The sequence below is a fragment of the Manis javanica genome, chromosome 17 (assembly GCF_040802235.1).
Source record: "Manis javanica isolate MJ-LG chromosome 17, MJ_LKY, whole genome shotgun sequence".
NCBI classification, from domain to species: domain Eukaryota; kingdom Metazoa; phylum Chordata; class Mammalia; order Pholidota; family Manidae; genus Manis; species Manis javanica.
In genome coordinates, this window is record NC_133172.1 from 38,467,426 (window position 1) to 38,488,406 (window position 20,981).

At 39.4% G+C, this 20,981-nt stretch overlaps 2 protein-coding genes across 2 annotated transcripts in view; one reads left to right on the forward strand and one right to left on the reverse strand.

Annotated features, from left to right (window-relative positions):
• PSME3IP1 (proteasome activator subunit 3 interacting protein 1) overlaps positions 1-7,369 on the reverse strand; it is a 35,919-nt gene extending 28,550 nt beyond the window's left edge. The window contains exons 1-2 of the mRNA XM_073225878.1: positions 7,148-7,369; positions 6,235-6,331 (exon numbers count right to left, since the gene is read on the reverse strand). The gene's annotated coding sequence lies outside the window, so the exon portion shown is untranslated. The remainder of the gene's footprint in view (positions 1-6,234; positions 6,332-7,147) is intronic.
• Positions 7,370-7,575: 206 nt separating this feature from the next.
• The window catches only part of RSPRY1 (ring finger and SPRY domain containing 1), a 45,036-nt gene continuing 31,630 nt past the window's right edge, over positions 7,576-20,981 (forward strand). Inside the window, exons 1-2 of the mRNA XM_037010785.2 lie at positions 7,576-7,748; positions 20,056-20,560. Coding sequence (XP_036866680.1) covers positions 20,211-20,560 — 350 coding nt within the window. The 5' untranslated portion in view covers positions 7,576-7,748; positions 20,056-20,210. The remainder of the gene's footprint in view (positions 7,749-20,055; positions 20,561-20,981) is intronic.

A 20,981-nucleotide genomic window follows, 5' to 3' on the forward strand; every position in this document is an offset into this window, starting at 1 on the left:
CTATTCCAGGTTCCATTTCTATTACTATTTGCAGTTTTGTGGCTTCTTGCGGTGGTGAGCATCGGGTTCCATGAAACTGACGAAGTTAGGAGAGAGTTAGGAATGCCCCCTGCTTCACTCAGAGGCCAGGGCAGCCTGAAGAAGCAGGCTCCGAAGTTATCCTGGATGAGCCCCCAAAGATGATGCCGGGGTTCTTGTTTGCAGAGTCGATGAATGAACTTAGCAAGGCTAAGGGCCAGGGCAAGGCTTTTATTTGGAGATACAGTGAGAGAACAGAGCTCCTGGCTCATGCCAGGAGGGGACAAGAGAGCCCCAGAAGCACATTTTAAAAAGGAAATTTAAAGATAATGGCTTCAGAATTTGACAGAGAAACTCTACTGTCAATAGGATGGTTTCCTGAAAACACAGTCACACAGTCAAAACTAATAAAAACTTAAAAGCTCTGCTTTTTAAAGCTAATATTATAATCCTGACATTCCCTTGATCTCCAAATAAAATAAGCTAGATAGCCACACCGAATTATGACAAATTTTTGTGAGTTTAAAAAAGACAAGACTAAAATATAGACTGCTTTATCCATCTCTTTCTTCAATCTGCTTATCTTTTGTAGGTCCTCATTCCCTGGCACTTCAATGGTGCTTGTTCCCTCCTTGCCTTCTATGCCACCAGTTAGCCTCTGCTTAATTACTTTGGTCATCTTTTTATGTTGGAAGAGGTCAAAGATAGGGACAGAAAGTGTTCATAAACAAGTGGCCATACTCCTGGGTATTCTGGATAATATTCAGAATACTCCTTCTCCAGAAATATTCAGGTCTCTTCAGGATTTAAAACTTCACTGCCAAAAAGACCATCAAGAAGTAAGCTTAACTTCATACTCTTTTCACTACAACCTAATCTAATTCTACCAAAATACAGCAAGTAGCTTCTGGTATAGTCTCTCTCCCAAGAGGGACTACAAGCACTGATGATGACTACAGACTGTCTGAAATCGAGAGACCTCAATTCTGACACAAGTTGTACACACCTGGGCAAGTCACATAATTCCTTGGAGCTCTGGTTTCCTCAACCACAGACTGCACTGGCCAATGGGGATTAAAACAGTGCTGCACAACATAAAGCTTGTGTGAGAGCACTCAGCAGTGTTTGGCACATGCTGAAAAATGTGTTGAAAGGTTTGCCATTACTACAAAGACTATGTTAAGTTCTGGGCAGGTTACAGGAGGGAGAGAAATTCTGTCTGCACTCCGGAAGTGAAGGAGGAATGAATCAGTGACATAAACAATCATGACACCCAAGTGGAAAGGATATCACATTCAACTGAGAGAAATCAGGAAAAACGCACATATATACATAATTTCATAATTCCACATTTTCCCTTCAATGTGGTTCTCTATTTTACTGTTTTACTTTATCAGTTCAGTTTAAACAAATTCAACATTGTGCTGAATGCCAAACTCTGTATCCTGCACTGTGCAAATTCTATGGGTACATAAAGGAAATAAATTTTCAAGAGTTTGTTCTCTTGAACTAGTTAATATCAGGTAATAGTGTATATAATGAATTACCAAAGTGCATAGAACCAGTAGGAGGCAGTAATGAAGGGCATGAATATGATCAATCCAGTTTCCCAGGCTGAAAACCTGGACATATACCTAGACTTCTTTTTCCTAACTCCCTACGTCCCCCTAGTCACCAAGGTCTGTTGTTTTGACCTCATAATAACCTCCTTTTTGTTTTTTTAAAGAAAAGAGTCCTTTCCTTTCTAATCTCTTCTTTTCAGGGCCTCATCTTCATGGACTACTGTAATAGCATTCCATTAGTGTCCCTGTTTCTGCTCTAGCCCCTACTACAGCCATTTATAACTCTACGAGAGCACTTCTCCATTGTGTTTTTAAATCTATCACTGTTCCAACAGCTCTTTGTATTCACGATGCTTATCAGCAGAATCTGGCATATATTAGGTATATAATACATACTAAACCAACTATGAAGCGGATTTGAAGAATTTAAGTAGGGAGGAATGATCTCACACAAATATTCCTTGGTATTGTCCAGTGTAAGTTATAGAGAAGGGTAGACATTAAATAAGTATTTGGTGAAACTTCTATGTCCCACAGAAATCTGTATTCAAACACCATATAATTTGTGCAGTAGGAAACACAAAACCAAAAACTAAATCACTTTATTATATACATGATGTCTTCTTCTTCAAGAGTAACTCTTACTACTTGAATTTCAACTGACTAAAAAAACGCTCTCTTATACTGAGTAGTATTTGCCATACAAAGCTTTTTTTCTTTGATGACTCCAATATTCATTGGCTGGTTATTCTGCAACAGGGAGGTAATAAGTACCTGCAACTCATTTACCTCTTTCTGCACATAGAAAGAAATTAGAAATTTAAAGTGTTGACTTCTAATTTCTACTGCCTAGATAAATTCTCACAAGTCTCTTGTTTTCCCCATTTGTTTGCTAGATTAATCAGAAACAAGCTACAAACAAAAGCCCAGGGACCTGGGGGTCTAACTATAAAGATTCATGTACGAATGAAGATTTACATTAGGAAAGCTTCTTTGTCCTTACTGTGTTTTATTATAGAAAGGATAAATGTTGTTAACTTTCCTTCACTCACATAGCTTTGTTTGCAAGGTGACTCAAGTTTAATTATCAAACTAAACACTACATTATTTAAAAAAGGAATACTTAAGTTCTTCAAATAGGGAACCATATTTCAAAACCATACCAAAATCACTCTGTCCAAACTTGAAAGTTTCAAACACACAAATAGAGAATGCAGTTTTCAAATTCACTTGACAGCCAAAAAAACAAAGTTCTTATATTTCAAGTCAAAGTAATTGTTAAACAAAATGCTATTGTGTTTGCACTGGACACTGTGGTATTTAGTTTCCAGGTCGGTGGGACAAAATAGGCTGTGTCTTACATAGCATGTTATACAAGTTTTAAAGCTTACATTGCTGCTCCCAGAGTAATTGTTATCACTGACTTGAAAAATTATTCCACTTAGCTAGTGCCATGATACAAATTAATGAGATCTGGTTTCCTACAGAACTGAATTTTGTGATGACAAGAGTATTTAAAATGTTTACATCCCTGACCACCATAGCCTCCTAATTCTAACATTAGAATGACTGCATGCATAAAAATACACCAGGGGAAATCAGATCTTTGTGTTACAGCGTTCTGAGGTTTCTGGTAGGGAAGCAAAAACAATAGGCCAATCCACTTTCCTTTTCTAAGTAAATATATTTAAGCACTGCTTTTACAACATTTTTATCCTGATGTTCAAGTTAAATGGGATTTCAAAATGCAGGACAACAACCAAGAGGAATTTGTCTTCTGGAAAACTCAACCATATTCCAAATAAAGATTGCTTTCTGGCCAGAAGGCTCTTCTGTCAAGCTACAGTAATTAGATCAAGATGACTTTCCCTCTATTATAAAACTTTAAAGAATGATAACTACTAACACAGAATCCAGCATTTATTACTAAACAAAGTGAGCCTCAGTCAATCTTCTAACACTGAGGTTTATTAACACACTACAGTAGCAAAGGAGACTAAAAGAATCTAAAAACGAGGGTACAGCATAAGCAATTCATATTTAAAATGTTTATTATGGGCATCTAAAAAACACATGCAATAAAAAGTTTAAATGAAAAACCCTGTATATATATTTATTTTTCCATAGCACAAGAATAGTCTCATCATATGTGTATTTACCTTGAATTCATCTATATGCTCCAGCAGAAAAAGGAGAGAACTAACTTAAATATCAGTTCCCTTAGCTGATGCTCAGTTCCCCAGTTCGTGTGTGTCTCTTAAGAGTAAAACATTTGCCTCAATGCATGATTCTAATACTAGCTGTATTTTTCCTCAGTGCATGATTCTAATACTAGTTGTATCTTTTACACATTGAGTCTTCCACAGACAAACCAACTATTTCATCTGGGGCTCAAAGGAAGAAAAACAGCATCTGTTTCAAAGTTGGAGGAAAACCTGGCCATGTTAGAATTTGCTTCTAGGACCTACATTCAACATGTTTCCTCTCTGAAAAGAATTTCAAGGGTAGCTTTGATTAATACACTATTTTGCCATCTGGGCTAGCTTTGGAACCTAACCCACACTGAATCACACTCCTCTCCACCCCCGCCATGCTAGGCTTTATGTAACTCCTAAGATCAAATTTTTAAAAAAAGGTTTTGTACCATATCAACCATACAAGGCCAACTAACTCATTCAGTTGTATTTCTGAAGTAAATCTTTACAGGGAGCTACTATGTGCAAGGCAAAGTGCTAGGTACTAAACAGGCACTCCACTTTTTAGCAAGTGAGGAACTTGCATTCAGTAAAAGAGATAAGGCTGGCATATAATCAGTTTAAGGGAAAGTAGAATGAGGTTAAATGCTATAAGAGAATAGAAGCTAAGCACTAAGGAATTCAGAAAAGGAAAACCAGACAAAAAGCATCAGGAAAGCTTAATTTTGATAGCAGCTGTGACAATGCACAGTGAAAAGTGGTGGAGGTTTTAGGTACATGAAGAAAAATAATGCCTGGAATCACAAATTTCACATTGCACAATCAAAATGAAAGGGGATTTCCATGTCCAGAAATACTGGGCTAGGTAATTGAGACCAATCCTCTACCTCTCTGATACAAAAACTACAAGAAAATTTTAAAATAATTCTTAAACAAATAGAAAAGCTAACAAGACAGTAAAGGATGTGGTCAAAATCCAAGAAGAGGTGAAAACTGGAAATTAAGCCCAATATTCAAACTGGTTTTCATCCTGAGGATTCTCTAATCCTCCTGAAAGGTGCTCTTCCGGTACCCTTGTGAAGCAAGAGAAAAAAGTCAAAGCCAGGAGCCCATGCAGGGTGTGCAGTCTGATAATCACTTCCTTATGCATCTTAATCTGGTACTCCAAAGAACTATACCATCAAGGTCCAGGTGAGCTGGGAAGAACAACAGTGGGAATAACAGACAACAGAAACAGATCCAAAGGGAATTCAGACAGAAGAATTAACATACCCAGGTCATAACGCAACTATGCTTACTTTGCTAAGGAAATAAAAACCAAGCCTCAAAATTAATAACAAAAAATAAGAAACTGTAGAACAGTAGCATGGCACATTTGAAAAAGAACCAGATAGAACTTCTGGAACTAAAAATGCAATAACTAAACTTAAGATTTCAATGGATAAATTTAATAACAGATTAGAAATGAGAGAGAACTGATGAAGAAGAAATTATCCAGAGTGTAGTATGGAAACATAATGAGGTAAGAGGCATAGAGAATACAGTGAAAAGGTCTATGTTAAGTACCTAAAAAAGAAGGAAGAAAAACAATGGGGCACAAGCAATATATGAATATAAAACGGCTGAGAGTTTTACAGAACAAATGAAAGACACTAATCCACATATTCAAGAAGTGTATTAAACACCAAATAAATGAAGAAAAACAAATACAGTTGATATATTATAATGAAAATGCAGGAAACCAAAGACAGACAATAGTCTTTAAATCAAAACTTATAGAGTGAAACAGATTGTATTTAAAAATGAAGACAAAGCTGTTCAAAAGGTGATTAACAGCACACTGAAACTGCTTAATTCAGCTGCCACAAAGACATTACACTATGATTGAGCTGTGGCTGAACCATGTACTAAATTACTTCATTTGCCATATATGTGGTTTTCAATTTCTGAAGCAACAGCTTGACTCTAACCAAGTATCAAGATTCTGAGAAGGTGGAAAAGAAAACCACGAATTAGGTAAATGATTTTGAAGTAATTCTTCCTTTTTTACAACCACGAGGAATTTCCCCTTGGGATTAAGGCGCCAAGACTTCAGTTAAGAAAGCTAATTGGACTGGGGAGGATGGGTGGGAAGGGAAGAACAAGGGTGAAAAAGGGGCATTACGATTAGCAGACATAATGTAGAAGGGGTACGGGGAGGGCTGTACAACACAGAGAAGACAAGCAGTGATTCTATAGCATCTTACTACACTGAAGGATAGTGACTGTAATGGGGTCTGTGGTGGGGACTTGATGATGGGGGAGTCTAGTAACCATAATGTTGCTTGCTCATTTAATTGTAGATTAATGATACCAAAAAAAAAAAAGCAAATGGTGTATCCTGTTTTCAGAACCTTACAAATTGTTAACAGCTCATCTCAAGCTCTACTTGACTTTTATAAAAGCTGCCTTTATCTTACCTTATTAGCTCAATCCCTTGTATCAAAAAGGACTGTACATACTGTTTCCTTTCAAGGATTTCAGAAGCAGTGGCCTCCAAGCCATTTTATGGGATCTCTGTTAACACATCAACAAACCAAACAGCTCAAGAATCAACACATCTCACCTCCCATCAGGCACACAAGAGGTCTTTGGGAATCCTTACCATATGGCCCGCACTTAACTTCCTGGGTCCCGCTCCAAACCTACTTAGACTATCTGGGGGTGGGATCCGAGAATCTTCATTTCAAAAGGGCCGCAAAAGATCCTGTTTTCTACTAAAGATCCACTGCACTGAACTAACAGGTGTCCCCCTTTCCCCGCGTGCGCACTTAAATTCACATGGGCCACAAACTTTCAAACTAGATACTTCAACTTTCGGCCCTACTTTCTTAAGTTTTCTGCAAAACGAGCACGTTGATTTGTTATTTATTAGGAGAAAAATGCACTGAGCATAGCAGCCGGTCCGTGCTACATATTAAATGTGTTTCCCATCATACATTTCCATTCTCTAATTCAGCCATTTCCAATCAAGCACTCCTACATCTGGGTAGCCTGGAGCCAATCTAAGACCTGTGAAATAGAGACCGCTCCTCACGTTGAGCTTATAAGAAAAGGCGGAGCGGAGCCAGCAAGTGGCCGTTAAGTCGCAGCATCGCTTGAAAGGGTCGGGATCTTCTTCCACACTGACCCGGAGGCTTTCCCCGGGGTCCCTCGGCTCTCCTCAAGCTGGGCCCGCAAGCCCTTGGCCCCGGTGACACAGACCACTGGGCAGGTGCGCAGACTGAGAACAAACCCGGCCCCAGAGGTCATACCCCACATCTCCCCCAACTCCTCAGCGAAGAAGCTGGAGCCCACATCTCGCTGCCTGGCCAAGGCCCAGGCCGCACTCACCTACCGGCGAGCGGGAGGCGAGACTCCCTCACCTCGACGGCGACCACCCCAAACTGCCACCACAAAGGGCGCTTGCTCTTTAGGAAAAAAAAGAAATAAAGAGGTAAATAAAAAAAAAAGAGAGAAGAAAATAGTCTTTGCTTTTGTATTCCTTTTGACCCTTCAGGGCTTCCCGTTCCTCACATCCACAACAAAGTTCCGCCCCGCTTCCGGCGGCTTACGCCAATCCTCACTTCTCTTCCTCCCCAGGAGACAGATGAAAATCCGGTGCCCAGAAAGCTAGCAGGAGAGATTTGATTGGGCCATTCACACCTCAGCAAGGGGATTGGCCAACTCTCTCCTGAAAGGCGGGCCGGGCCGGTTGATCACGTGACATCATCCCTAAGACTGATTGGTTTTCAGGAAGAAGGATCTCCACCGAGGAAGGGGCGTTCCCTCGGGAATTGAGGATGGGCCTGGGCGGTACGAAGCGGGGGTGGGCCCAGCGCGTAATGGCAGCGCCGTGGCCTCGCGTCCATCTTTACCGCTCTCTCGGACCTGTCACAAAGGAGTCGCGCCGCCGCGCCGTCCCATCAGTCGGTGGGCCTGGGAGCTGGAGAAAGTCAGTGCCGCAGCCCAGCCGTGCTGCTCTGGGAAGCCCTTGGGGACGCGGAGCTGGGGGCAGTACGAGGGCTGGGGACGTCCGTGAGGGGAAGGGAGCAGCCCCCGGAGTGTGCGGCGGGTGGACCGGACTGGGGCCGGGAGAGACTCCGAGAAGGGGCTAGGGAGGGGGTGGCGTTGGGCAGAACCCAGGAAACAGCCCGAAGGTTCCCCGCCGAGGCCCGCGCTAAGGTGCCTGAAGAGGTTCCTCGAAGAGGTTGTTCCCCCTCTAGGATGTTCTTGACGGGAGGAGGTTGTTGGGGGTCGCTCTTCTGAGGCCGAGGCTAAACGGTCCAGGTGAGAGGCAGGTAGCACCTGGGAAGCTCCTGATATTTAGGGGTTCTCAGGGGTGCTCAGGACGGAAGAGGTAATAGGAGGACGTTTTGGGAGGTTTTTTTTGTAGGGTTTGAGATTTAGGTGGCACGGTGAGAGGCAGACGATCCCCAGGGAGACACAGAAATGCCTTGGGGTCAAGAGATGCCTCAGAGATGAGCTAGGAGTTGGGAGCCAGAGCTAGTGAATTCTCCTACTCCGGAGGCCCGGTGTGAGAAATGGGTAAGGGCCTTAGGGATTGCTGTGTGGGTCTGAGAAGAGGTCCCCATCCATAGAAAACCTGGGTGGAGAATAGTTAGAGGGAAGCGGAAATGGCAAGGGTTTTTCTCTCTCTGGAGACCAACCTGTGTGTCAAATACAGGATTCACCTTCTAGGTTCAGAGCAGGTCGGGTGGGGGAAGTCCATCCCACCAGCACTCCTTGCTTGACTCTAAATCGGGCTTTTGTCGTTTGCTGCCTCAGTTTCCTTGTTTTCGGGAAGGGAGACAAGGCAGAGATGGTCTACTAAGACGGCAGTTAGATCCTGTGTAACTGTCTGAATGACGTTGCCCCCCCTGGAGTGTTGTATTTTGCACTTTTAAGGATTGGCAGTGTCTATTGACTGCGCAGAGTCCCGCAGTTGTTCTGGCCCTTCACCTGCCATCTACTCATCCTTAGACGAGCGACTTTTCCTCCTTGGGTCTTCTTCCGCAAAATAACGTAGCGTGTAAAAGTCCTTCACAAACTACAAGCTGCGAACGTAAAGTTCTGTGATTCTACCACCAAAGGAGTTGCTGTTGAGAAATAAAAGTTAAAGGAACTTGTAAAACTGTATGTAGATATAAGTGATTAACATTAATAGTTGTTGATCACCTGTGGGCTGCTGGGAGCCATATTGTACCGAAAGCGTCAAGGTTCACAGCTTTTAAGGTCATATAATCTAAACCCGTGGTTTCAACCCCTGCTTAAGTGGGGGTGGAGGGATTTCCAGGTTTTGCTCCCGGAGTTTTAATTTATTTTGAACTTACGATGTTGCTGGCAAGAGGTAGCTGTATAATATAATTTTTTCCTTCAGGAAGGTTTTTCCCTGGCAGCTGAAATGATCCTCCAAGTAATTTGATCTCAATAATGTAAACCACCTCCCCTTTTTCCATGTATGTATGTGAGTGTAATTCCATTTTTTCATGGCTTTTGGATGTCTACAGGTAGTAAATAATCATACTTCATCCCTGAGTTGTAAATTTGCAAATGAGATTTCCTTTGGTTCTCCATGATGCCTTCCTGTAGTAGCCCTGCACTGTAGGTTATGGGGCACATTAGCAATTGCTTTTGAATTTCTCTTCCACAGTGGTTTTCTTTGTTTCTCACCAGAGTAGAGTTTGCATTTCCTGGGATGTTACCTTGCTTTGTAGCTCCCTTTATGAAGTTATGACACTTGTGTTCATGTATGACATTTGCCTAATGTTTTGTTTAATGGCATTTCTACAGCTGCTTTTCCAAATATTGAGTAATTTGTGATTTTGAAGTTTGTTTTTTTTTTAAGCTAACTTGTATTTCCTGTTTTTCTGTTCTTATATTCTGTGGATCTTTTAAAGAAAATCACTGGTTATTTTATGAGCTTTCTGATTTCCCCAGATACATGTCCAGGCCCACTGCTTAATGTCTTTCTGTGCCCTGCTCTTCGCTGTTTTCACATTTTTGTACTCCATGATTATTTTAAAGTTACTGATTATAGGAAGTGTTCTAATATACACTGTGGACTTTTTCTGCTTTGTCAACAAAATGACTTTTCACTTAGTAAACTGGCCAAGATTCAAGGGAAATAAAAACTTAGCATTTTGTTTAATAGTATGTTATTCTGTAGTGAATAGGGAAAAACAACTGAAGCATGTTTCAGTAAGAGAACAAAAAGAAGTTGTGTTCTTGAAGTGTATTTACAACAGTGTCTCACTCAACTTGTGAGCTTAATTCAGTCTGTCAAGAATTGCCTATACATTCCCTAATGACGAGTCAATTTTTTATAATAAAGTGAGAAGTCATTTTGCATCCTTTAAAACACAACTCTCTTTGATACTCTAATAATCTATATAGTTTGAGAAAATATTAGGAATCTTGAGGATGGTAATCACAATCACAATACTTTAAATTTGTGATTTTAAAATCTGGTTTTTAAATCTGTTTTGTGATGGGATTCTTTGTAAAGTAGGATGTGATCGTGACTATCAGTTTAGCTTTTTCTTCAGATATTTGGCATTTTCAAGGTATTTACCACTGAATTAGGATGGGTTTTTTTTCCTGGTAAATTAGAAAATTGAAAACAGAATAGCTAGGAAGTAGTAAATGCCAAAACTTGGACCACAACCAAGAAGGACCATTTACAACTTTGGGAGGAGACATTTACAACTTAAAGGAGTACAAAAGAATGACTATGTTCCCTTCGGTTTATTCAGTAAGTCAGATTTTGAAATAGTTTTCTTGCCAAACTTTATGATTAGAAAAAGGTAATGTTTATTATTTTTACTCTCAGTGTCCATTCCAAAAGAGAATGCTTGCTGGTTAAATATGTAAAAGCATAGTAACTGTGTGGTATATACAGTGCTAAATGAGGTAAAATGATTTTATAAATAGTGCTGGGTTCTTAGAGAATACTCCCCTTCCTCCCTTTCTGAGCTTTTGAAAACAATGCATTTGAAGTAGCAAAGAATTGATGCATTCCTTAAATTTGTTAAGAAAAGAGTCCTGCGTGTAATTTTCTTACTACTTGAAATTATAGTTTCCAGCATAATTTCATGGGCACTATACATACGCATCCAAATGGAAGGTTTGGAATGCCATTGTACAGCAAGTTTATTATTACCTTATAGTTTAATGTCTCAGTGTTCATTTTTCTTACCCCTTCCACCCCCTGAAGAATTAAGTTTTCTCTCCTGTGTTCCCTTAATACAGTGATTCTCAAAGTATGGCTCCTACCACACCCCTCCACATGGGAGTTGCAGCTCCTTTTTCAATTCCTATTGCTTCATAGTTGTTCATACTTAAATATGCCTAAGGGCTACTCACTGATAACCTCCCAAGTGAATTATTAAAGATTACTAAAGCATGGTATTCCTAAACCAAAGCGAGTACTACATTAGAGTGTACTCTAATACATTTTTCTCAGGGGAAGTCTGTCCTGGGAAACTTGTCATCAGTGCATCCTTTGCAAAAGCATGAGGGACCTTCTTTCATATTTGCTCAGTGCCTGGCATATAAGCATTGGCTTCCTATTTATTGAATGATGTTTCAGTTTTTCAGAATGATAAATGTTTTGGAAACATTCTGTTTTTACAGAATTTAGAATAAATTCACTTAAAACATATATTGAATACCAGTTAGGTTCTAATAGGTAGCCAATTGAATGTGCAATCAAGTGTTTGTAGACCTCATTACAGACAGTGTTGATATTCATGCTGTTTATAATTCTCTCTGCTTTTCTAAATAGCATAGGGTTTTCTCTTTTCCTCCAGATTTGTGAATTATGTGTTCAAGTAACGCATCTGTATGAGTTCTTGTTATTTGATCTCCAGGGGGAAGGAGAATCTTAAGTAGTATGGCGTATTACGTTTGCTTTTCTCCTTTGTATGCAGCCATCATTATAGGGTTCAGTTCTTCCTTACTATTACCTTCAACAGTAAAAACGTCAATACCCCTGCCTGGTCCAAGGCAAATTTTTCATTCCTTAAGACCAGGCAGGGTTATTTACTTCTGGAAATTCCTTACTCTTATCTCAGCCATAAATTTTATTTTTTACTCCATTTTTGAATGCTGTTCTCTTTTGTACTGTTTCAGGTTGAGTACATATTCTGTAATTTGTTCTGCTGTAAGTCTCACCTGACACAGACACCACTGCTAATGGGTTAAAAAGCTCTCAACATTTTAGCAAGAGCTTTTTCCAGATACTCCTTCCCCAACAGTTCAACCAGAAAAACTATCTACTTTCCCCTCAAAGATGTACTTTCTTAAACCAACCTCAGTGCATAAGACAAGTTCAGAATCATTCAGTGCTTTTCCCAGACAACTTGGTTATGCTCTAGGGGATAATAGCACCCTGTGTGACTTAAACCTTAAGTGTCCAGTGTCATTGCAGATAAATAGTTTTGGCCATCTGGGTGACATGTAAAAATATCTTAACAGAGGTACCTTTCCTTTTGAGGGAAAAGTGAAGTTTCAACGACATATTTCACAATCTGCCTCCCTCCCCACCAATATCAGGCATTTTAGAATGTAGAAACAAAAACAGTCTTATTAAAACATCTTCAGGTAGTTTCTGTTTCAGCTAGCAAGTATACTCCTGATATATAATACACTTAATTTTTAATCTACTTATTGTACTACCAAATAATCAATCTTGTTGGCCTCCAAATTTTCCCCATTTAAACAAAATCTTAGTAAGGAAACTGTGGTCTTTGGGGTATCCTGTAGGATATTTTAAAAGCAAATATATTTCTGGGTAAGGTTCTCTGTCTGATGGAGTTTGAGTACACAGATATATGCATTTGATGGAACTCAGCATGTGTATGCTTATGACATACATTTCATTACCTGTAAATTTAACCTATATAAACATTGAAGTCCAGTTAGTGGTATGCTTGCTGAATTATTTAGGGAGAAGTGTACTGATGCCTGCAATTTACTTTGAAATGCATTAAAAAAATTAGATGGATTGATGATGTACAGAATTCACTAAATATGTAATAAAGCAAGTATAGTGAGACGTATGGTAGATTGTAGGTGGTGGGCACATTATGTAAGTGTTCACTATATAGGTTTGAAATTTTTTGTAGTGAAATGTTGGGAACACTAAACATGACACTAGAAGCTATCACTTATAATATACTGTCTTAGGTATTAGTAATCACCTTAGTAAATCACTGTTTTAAGAAAAAATCCAAAACATTTTCTAATGAGAGAAAATCATTAGAATTCTGAGTGTATTACATATTGTTATTATTCATGCTGCGTGATTCAACTTTGGAGGTTTGGGGAGTGGACTGGGTGAAATACTGCATCTGATCATAGTATTTTGGAATGGTGAGGTAAAGATGGCAGCAATAGTAATTTCATGTCCAAAGTTTTTTTTTTTTTCCTATGGTCATTCATTTAACCAGCTTCTCCTTTCTTGGCAACAATGATCCTGAAGTCTTATTTTCAGAGGAAAAAAAGTGTTCTTAATGTCACTGAGCTGTGTATGATTGAACTCAAGCAAATATTTGAAGAGATGAATCACTGGTTCCTGGACCACTTGTTAGAGGGTCAGACCACTTGCCAGATATCTCTGTGGCGAGTTGTTAAATGCTGTGTTTGGAGTACCAGACCTCTCTGCTTTAACACTAAACTTATTGAGAACCCAAGTTTGATGTTTTTTCCCCTCAGATTCGCTTTAAAATATATAAAATGTAAAAATCTAATAAATCATAAATGATACAAAAGTGAAAAGAATAGTCTACTTTCTTATTTAAAGAGGAAGGAATCAAAATTAGTAATGCCACACTTCGGAGCAATAGGTTTGCAAAGCAAATGTTTGATTATAATTACGCTCTTGCAGGAAAATGGCTACAAACAGTCTGATTTAAAAAGCATTAACATTTAGATGGTAACAAAAAGCTTTCTACTAAGCAGTTGCACCCAGTGGTATCATTATCATTAAATCAGTTGATGATTGCCACAGCTACAGATCTAATGATTGTGTATATTTAAATTATGTGACTGGCTTTTCTTTTGGTCTCAAAATTGACTTGACCATTTAATGCTAAGTAGTCTTCAAAGTTAAGGTGAAGTGTATGGGTGTTGCCCTTATATAATCTCTAGTTTTATTTTTCCATTCCATCTAGTCTGTCAACCCTTGAAATAACCCATAAACTGGGTACCATCTAGGTTCCTTACAATGCTTCACAGGGTAGATCTGGTGGGAAATAATAGCTGTTTTATCATTGTGTTGGTATATACTACACATAACCATTAATGGATGTAACTGTATCCAGTGGTTATTTTGGCTGACCTCTCCAAAAGACTGTTCAAAGATAGTCTCAGTTCATTCTTCTGAAAAGAGATTAACATTTTTGAGCCCAGAGGAATCACCCTTTATTGTTTCAGTTTGTCCCTTCATTCAGTCACTGGGTCTTGCCTGCTGTGCCAGGTTCTGTGTTAGGTTCTGTAACAGTGATTTCCAGACCTGGCCACCATTAGAATCACCTGGAGAGCTTTCAAGAAAATACTTGCTTGAGCTACATTCTAGAAATTCTAATTATGACTGTTTGGAATGGAACCAACAGTTTGCATTTTAAGAAGTACCTAAGTGATTCTAATATCCATCACCTTTGGGTTGATTAAACTACATTCACTTCCAAGGTTCTTTGTCTTTAGATAAGTAAAAACATCAGTACAGGATAGATGAGTTCTGTAAAACTCTTTAGTTATCTTAGTGCTCTTAAGTCAGGTCTTAACTCCAGAGTCTCTACCTCCCAGATTATTTAGTTATTTCTGATTTAGCTGTGTGTTTGTTTTATAATAACATCTTGAATTTTTGGATCCAGTTTGTTAGGCACTGTGCCACATGTTTAAAATGCACTATTCCATTTAATGCTCACAGTAGTACTGTAAGGTATAAGAGCTATTACTGTGTCCATGTTTTAAATTGTGTCAGTAGTCAGGGTAATTAGAATGCATAGCTGTAAATATTGCAGGGCTGGGACTTGCACCCAGTCTGTCTGACTGCAGAGCCCGTGCCCTGTACTGTAGGTGGCCTCTGGCATCCTCTACAAGATCTGTAGGCTATGTTACTGTATTTAGACAACAACGGTCCCTGGAAAGTGGACCACATAATGCTTTTTGGACTGAGATGAAACAAAGCCATCTGAAGTATAATTGTTTAGCTACTTCATCTGGTCTTTGAGAAAAGTATTTGAGTGACAGCTATGTCCAGGTGAAAAGCTATATATATATATATATATATATATATATATTTAGGAGAGCCAGGGAGTCTTTTATTGAGAGATACGGTGAGAAGACAGACAGAGCTTCTGGTTTATGCCAGGAGGGACAAGAGAGCCCGGGGTGGTGCGTTGTCTAGGGGATTTATAGGCAATTGAGGATTTTTGGGAATTGAGGGCTTAGGGTGTGGACTTGTACCACCTGCCCTGCCCTGAAGGTGGGCTGGGTTGTTGTCTGTTTGCTAGGGCTGTTTACAGTGAAGTCACAGGTTATGCTTAGAAACCCTTGCGGAAACACTCCCAACAGTCCAGGCCAAGTTGTTCCTGGCCTTTTGACCTTTAACTGATCTCACTGAAGATGTCTAATATTCCTAATCTGGTATCTTTACCCTAGAGAATTAGTGTGACCCTGACTTTGCATAATGCTGAACACAGGAGTTTTGATAGGGACTTTACATTGTTACATTGCTTTGACTGTAAATATATTGCCTTGCTTTTTCCGGAGGCCTTCACCCTACTCTGTCTAAGCCCATGGTCCTTGTCTCATTCCCCCCTCTACAGATAGAGACCCTAGCTGCTGCTAGAAAAAGGGGGCCATGACCGCTCTGGCTGCTTCATGCTGAGAGGGGTACAGTAAAGGGTGCGGTTAGGTCTCCATCAGTGGTCAGTTGAGAGGACCTCGGAAGATGGACACTTCTATTGCAGGTTCCATTTCTATTACTATTTGTAGTTTTGTGGCTTCTCCAAAGTTATCCCGGACGAGCCCCCAAAGATGATGCCGGGCTTGTTGTTTGCAGAGTGGATGAATGAACTTAGCAAACACCCAAGGTAGGAGAGCCAGGGCAGAGGCTTTTATTTAGAAATAAAGTGAGAGGAAAGAGCTCATGGTTCAAGCCAGGAGGGGACAAGAGAGCCCCTATACATTTTTTAGAATTGAATAAACCTGAGAGATCATACACTTTGTTCATGTATGTGCCCTGCCTTTGGCTGTAATCCTCAAGAGTACTCAGTAGATTCATTTCTAAAAAAAAAAAATTATGATAACAGCTCTTACTTTTTCCTTGTATGATTCATAGTCTTTCCTTTGAAATGCCCCACAGCTTCTCCCACCTAATTAACATCTTCTTTATACCTGGTTTTTACAGGTAGTCCTCAAAAAAGAATGTCTGTAGACTTAAAATATTTGAAACCTTTTGGTTTTTTAACTCCATTTCCTTCTCTGGCAAATGTTGTAGGTGACATTATTTCATAATTTCCTGGGTCATTTAAGGAAAATGATGCTTCTGGAAGAAAGTGACCCAAACTGAATTCAGTTGACATTTGATTCAGTTTGGAAATAGAAAAAATCTTAATTTGTGTCTTCTCATTTCCAGGTGTAGTCAGATTTTCTAAAATACCCATATATATTGGATATTTTCCATTTACTTTGAACCTGTATTAAATGAAAATCTGCATAAGGTTAGTTATTCTACATTCAGTTTATATAAGCCTTAGCAAAAAATATTTGCATACAATAAAATTTAAGAATTCGAGATCCAACAAACTAATTTTTAACTCACAAGCACTCCTAACATTGTTTCTTGTTTATTATTCTAAACAGCAGCGTTACAAGTAGTGGCTTTAAACGCCAACTTTATAGGATCCTTTGTTCTTGCCCCTTCAAGGCTTTGTCCTGAGACTTAATCTTGTCTTGACATTCTAATCATTTCCAGTTAGTTACTTTTCATACCTGACTGGTCTCCCTTCCTCAGGTATACCTTCCCCAATTTAATGTGTCTACTTGGGTTGAATCTACTGAATATACTATTCCCAACTTAGTACTGATTACGTGGGCAGGCTCAGGAGCCTTAAAGAAGCCAGTGGAGTTCACTTCTGCTCTAGTAATCTTGACGTTACAGAACAGTCTGGGGTGAGAGCACTTCCCCAGGAGATGAAGCATTCCCAAACAGAGTTCTCTTGTATCAAATCTGATGTGATGCCACCTCCTTCTCTCATTCCCAAAGTATTAGGAAGTTAGCCAGAGATTTTTATATAGCATAATGGTTAAGAAACTAGTAATGCAAAGCATGGATTTCTGTACTGCCTTAACTGGGATGTGGTAGTTTTATATACACTAATATAGAAAGTTGTGTTGTTGAAGAAAAAATCAAATAACAGAATAGTAATTATGGTATGGTCCTAGTTAAGTTAAAAAAAAGAATTTGAATTTTTTTTCTTCTGGTGTCATTAATCTACATTTACATGAGCAGCATTGTGGTTACTAGACTCCCCCCATCATCAAGTCCCCCCCACATACTCCATTACAGTCACTGTCCGTCAGCATAGTAAGATGCTATAGAATCATTACTTGTCTTCTCTGTGTTGTACAGCCCTCCCTGTGCCACCCCACCACCACATTATGTCTGCTAATAGTATTGCCCCTTTTTTTCCCCTTATCCCTCCCTTCCCACCCATCTTCACCAGTCCCTTTCCCTTTGGTAACTGTTAGTCCATTCTTGGGTTCTGTGAGTCTACTGCTGTTTTGTACCTTCAGTTTTTTTCTTTGTTCTTATACTCCACAGATGAGTGAAATCATTTGATACTTCTCTTTTTCCGCCTGGCTTATTTCACTGAGCATAATACCCTCTAGCTCCATCCATGTTGTTGCAAATGGTAGGATTTGTTTTTGTCTTATGGCTGAATAATATTCCATTGTGTACATGTATCACCTCTTCTTTTTCCATTCATCTACTGATGGACACTTAGGTTGCTTCCATTTCTTGACTATTGTAACTAGTGCTGCAATAAACATAGGGGTGCATATGTCTTTTTCAGACTGGGCTGCTGCATTCTTAGGGTAAATTCCTAGGAGTGGAATTCCTGGGTCAAATGTATTTCTATTTTGAGTTTTTTGAGGAACCTCCATACTGCTTTCCACAATGGTTGAACTAAGAGAATTTGAATTTTTAAGTACCTAATAATAGGTGTGAAAACAGACACATGAAGCTTTTAACGGGTTACCTCTGGGAAAACAATAGGCTGTGAAGAAAGCTTTGCAGAAGAGAGGTTTTCACTTTCCTGTAGATGTATGCAGCATTTAGGTCTTAAAACGAATGGGTATTTGTTTTTTATTTTTAAAATGAACAGATAAAAATTTTTAATGTAATTCTCTAATGGCATATCAGCTGGGCAACAGCCCAGTGGCAGACCTGCCAGAAAACCTTGGGTCCTTTACTTACTCTGAATTGTTCCAGCAGTGCCTCCTCTGTGTGCTTTCTGTGAAAAGGGCCAAAACATCATCACTTCTGAAATGTTGCTTTTTGATCTTTCTCAGAAACCAACATAATTTATAAGGTCAATAGAAATGTATACCAGGGGCCTTTTAAAAAAGTTATTTCTTATTTCTGACTCCTGTCCTTTTAAGCATTGAAATCTCTTGGTTATCTACCCTCTGGAGGGAATTTTATACTCTGGTTCCTGTGGGAAGGGAATGGTATTCAATTCTTTGCTGGCTTAGAATGTGTTTCTCTTTTAAAAAGCTATTTCCAGCTGAGTCCTTGCATCATACTCCTACCTATATTTCAGCCACATCCTTTTAAGTACAACCTCCAGAGTTTGAAGATAGCCTGACTGGGGGGGAACCAAGAACATCTGTGGTATTACTTGGCTCAGCCATTGCTGTCTTCTTGGGCTGGAGGGAGATAATGTCTGTCAGTTGCCTCCCCTCCCATCTCCTCCCTTGGCTCTCCGCCTGTCTCTTTCTACATAATAGATTATATTAGATTTTATATATATATATATATATATAAGACCTTACCTCTCCACCTTTCCTTCAGTTTTCCCCTATGAGCAATAATTAAACTGGACAAATATATAAAAGAATTTTCTGCAAATCTGTCTAAAATAATGGAAGTAATTTTTCTCTCACTTCTAGTCCCACTGAATTATACATTTTATTTATATCTGTTCCTGAGTCAGTACTCAATATATGAGGGTTTAATGTGAATAGCTACAGAGACTACACACTAGTCTCTTCCATGTGTCTGTTTGTGTCATTATGGGTCCTTGTCTTCAGGTCTCAGCATGTTTTACTTTTTGCTACTAGCTGCATGTCGGTCTCCTGCTTCCAAATCTTTTACTTCTTTCTAGTCTTAACCAGATTTTTTAGCTTAATGAAGAGCTGGTTCTATCATTAGGTTTTTTGATGATAAACACACTGTGTGAAGTAAGAGTGGCCATCAATGAGTTCTGGCAGGCAGGACTGCCTCATTCATCTTTCCATCTCTACTTGCACAGTGCCTGGCCCAAGGTGCTAAGTGTTTCCAGACAAAGAAAAATTGGTACATCCTTACTCTTAGCTTTGTACCAGATGTGTTCTGCATACAAACTGATCATTGTGAAATGTAACCTTGTGATATGTATTTGCTTTTCCTAAAACAGTTTTGCTTACCCAAAGAGAAAAACTTTGTAACTACTTGTATGATTTCTGTAAATTCCCAAGAGAGCCTCAAAGTGGGAAATCTCTGCAGTTTGGGTAACTTAAGTGGAACAATCTATCCTTTTATTCTTCTTGATATCAAATGAGTGTTATCATATTTGTATCACAGCCTTTATAACAACAAACTGCAGTAATCTGATATTTTATTTGAAATGTTAAATACTTGCATACATTAAGAAAAGAGAATATTTTCTTAATCCACAACAGGAGCCCTTGAAGTAATTGCCCATATTCTTCTAATGTATTTCTCTAGAGATAGAATCACATATAGTTTTTTAAAATGCAGTGGTAACTCCTGTGGTTTACAGGGACATGGTTTAGCCATCAACTTTCTAATGATGAAAAGGAGTTACTGATGATGGTCAGTTCTCTTGTGTCAGAAACATATAAAAATAACCAGACATGATTCTTCATTGTAATCCTAATGTCTATAAAATCAAACTAGGGAATTTGGGTAATTGAGTGGTCAAGAGTCTTTGATTCATTTTCCTTTTCTTTCCTTTTTCTTCTAGAACAGCCACCGGGTGATCTGGATTCCCTGTAATTGATAATGTTGGAGATCAGCTCTGTAACTTTTTTTGGTATTCAGTTGTTCAAAACAGATAGAATGCAAGTTCTTCAACTCCAAATTATGAAAACAGTGTTTGGAAAACTGAAAACTATCTAGATGATTGTCTTCGGTTGGGCCGTGTTCTTAGTGAGCAGAAGCCTTGGCCAGGGTCTGCTGTTGACTCTCGAGGAGCACATAGCCCGCTTCCTGGGGACTAGAGGCGCCACTGCTACCATGGGTAATTCCTGTATCTGCCGAGATGACAGTGGAGCAGAAGATAGCATTGACACCCAGCAGCAACAGGCTGAGAACAGTGCAGTACCCACTGCTGACACAAGGAGCCAACCCCGGGACCCTGTTCGGCCACCAAGGAGGGGCCGAGGACCCCATGAGCCAAGGAGAAAGAAACATAATGTAGACGGGCTAGTGCTGGACACACTGGCAGTCATACGAACTCTTGTAGATAAGTAAGTACCTGACTCACAGTCACTCCCTATGTAATGAAAAGTGTTCTGCTAGGAGCCATGACTTTGGGGCTCCTTCAGTTCATTGGGATGTATTTGCCAAGCCTGGGGGCTTAAAGGGCAAGAGAGCATATCATATTTCCCCTCTGAGGACAGAGTAAATTGTAAGATTTGATGTTTTTACTTACTAACATCTGCTCCTGTCTGGAAATGTCTAAACATTTCGGTAGCAGAAGACACTTACTAAAAGCTATGATCTTTACTAGAGAATTTAGTTAATATGGAGTGAGTTTGTGTTACAGTTAACAACAGGAAATGGTTTCATGAAGACTCACTCACTTTTACCTTGCCAGCCTGTCTTCTGTACTGACCAGAGATTCAAGATGAGTTGTTTTACCAAGAGCATGGCTGTGTGCAGTTTCTG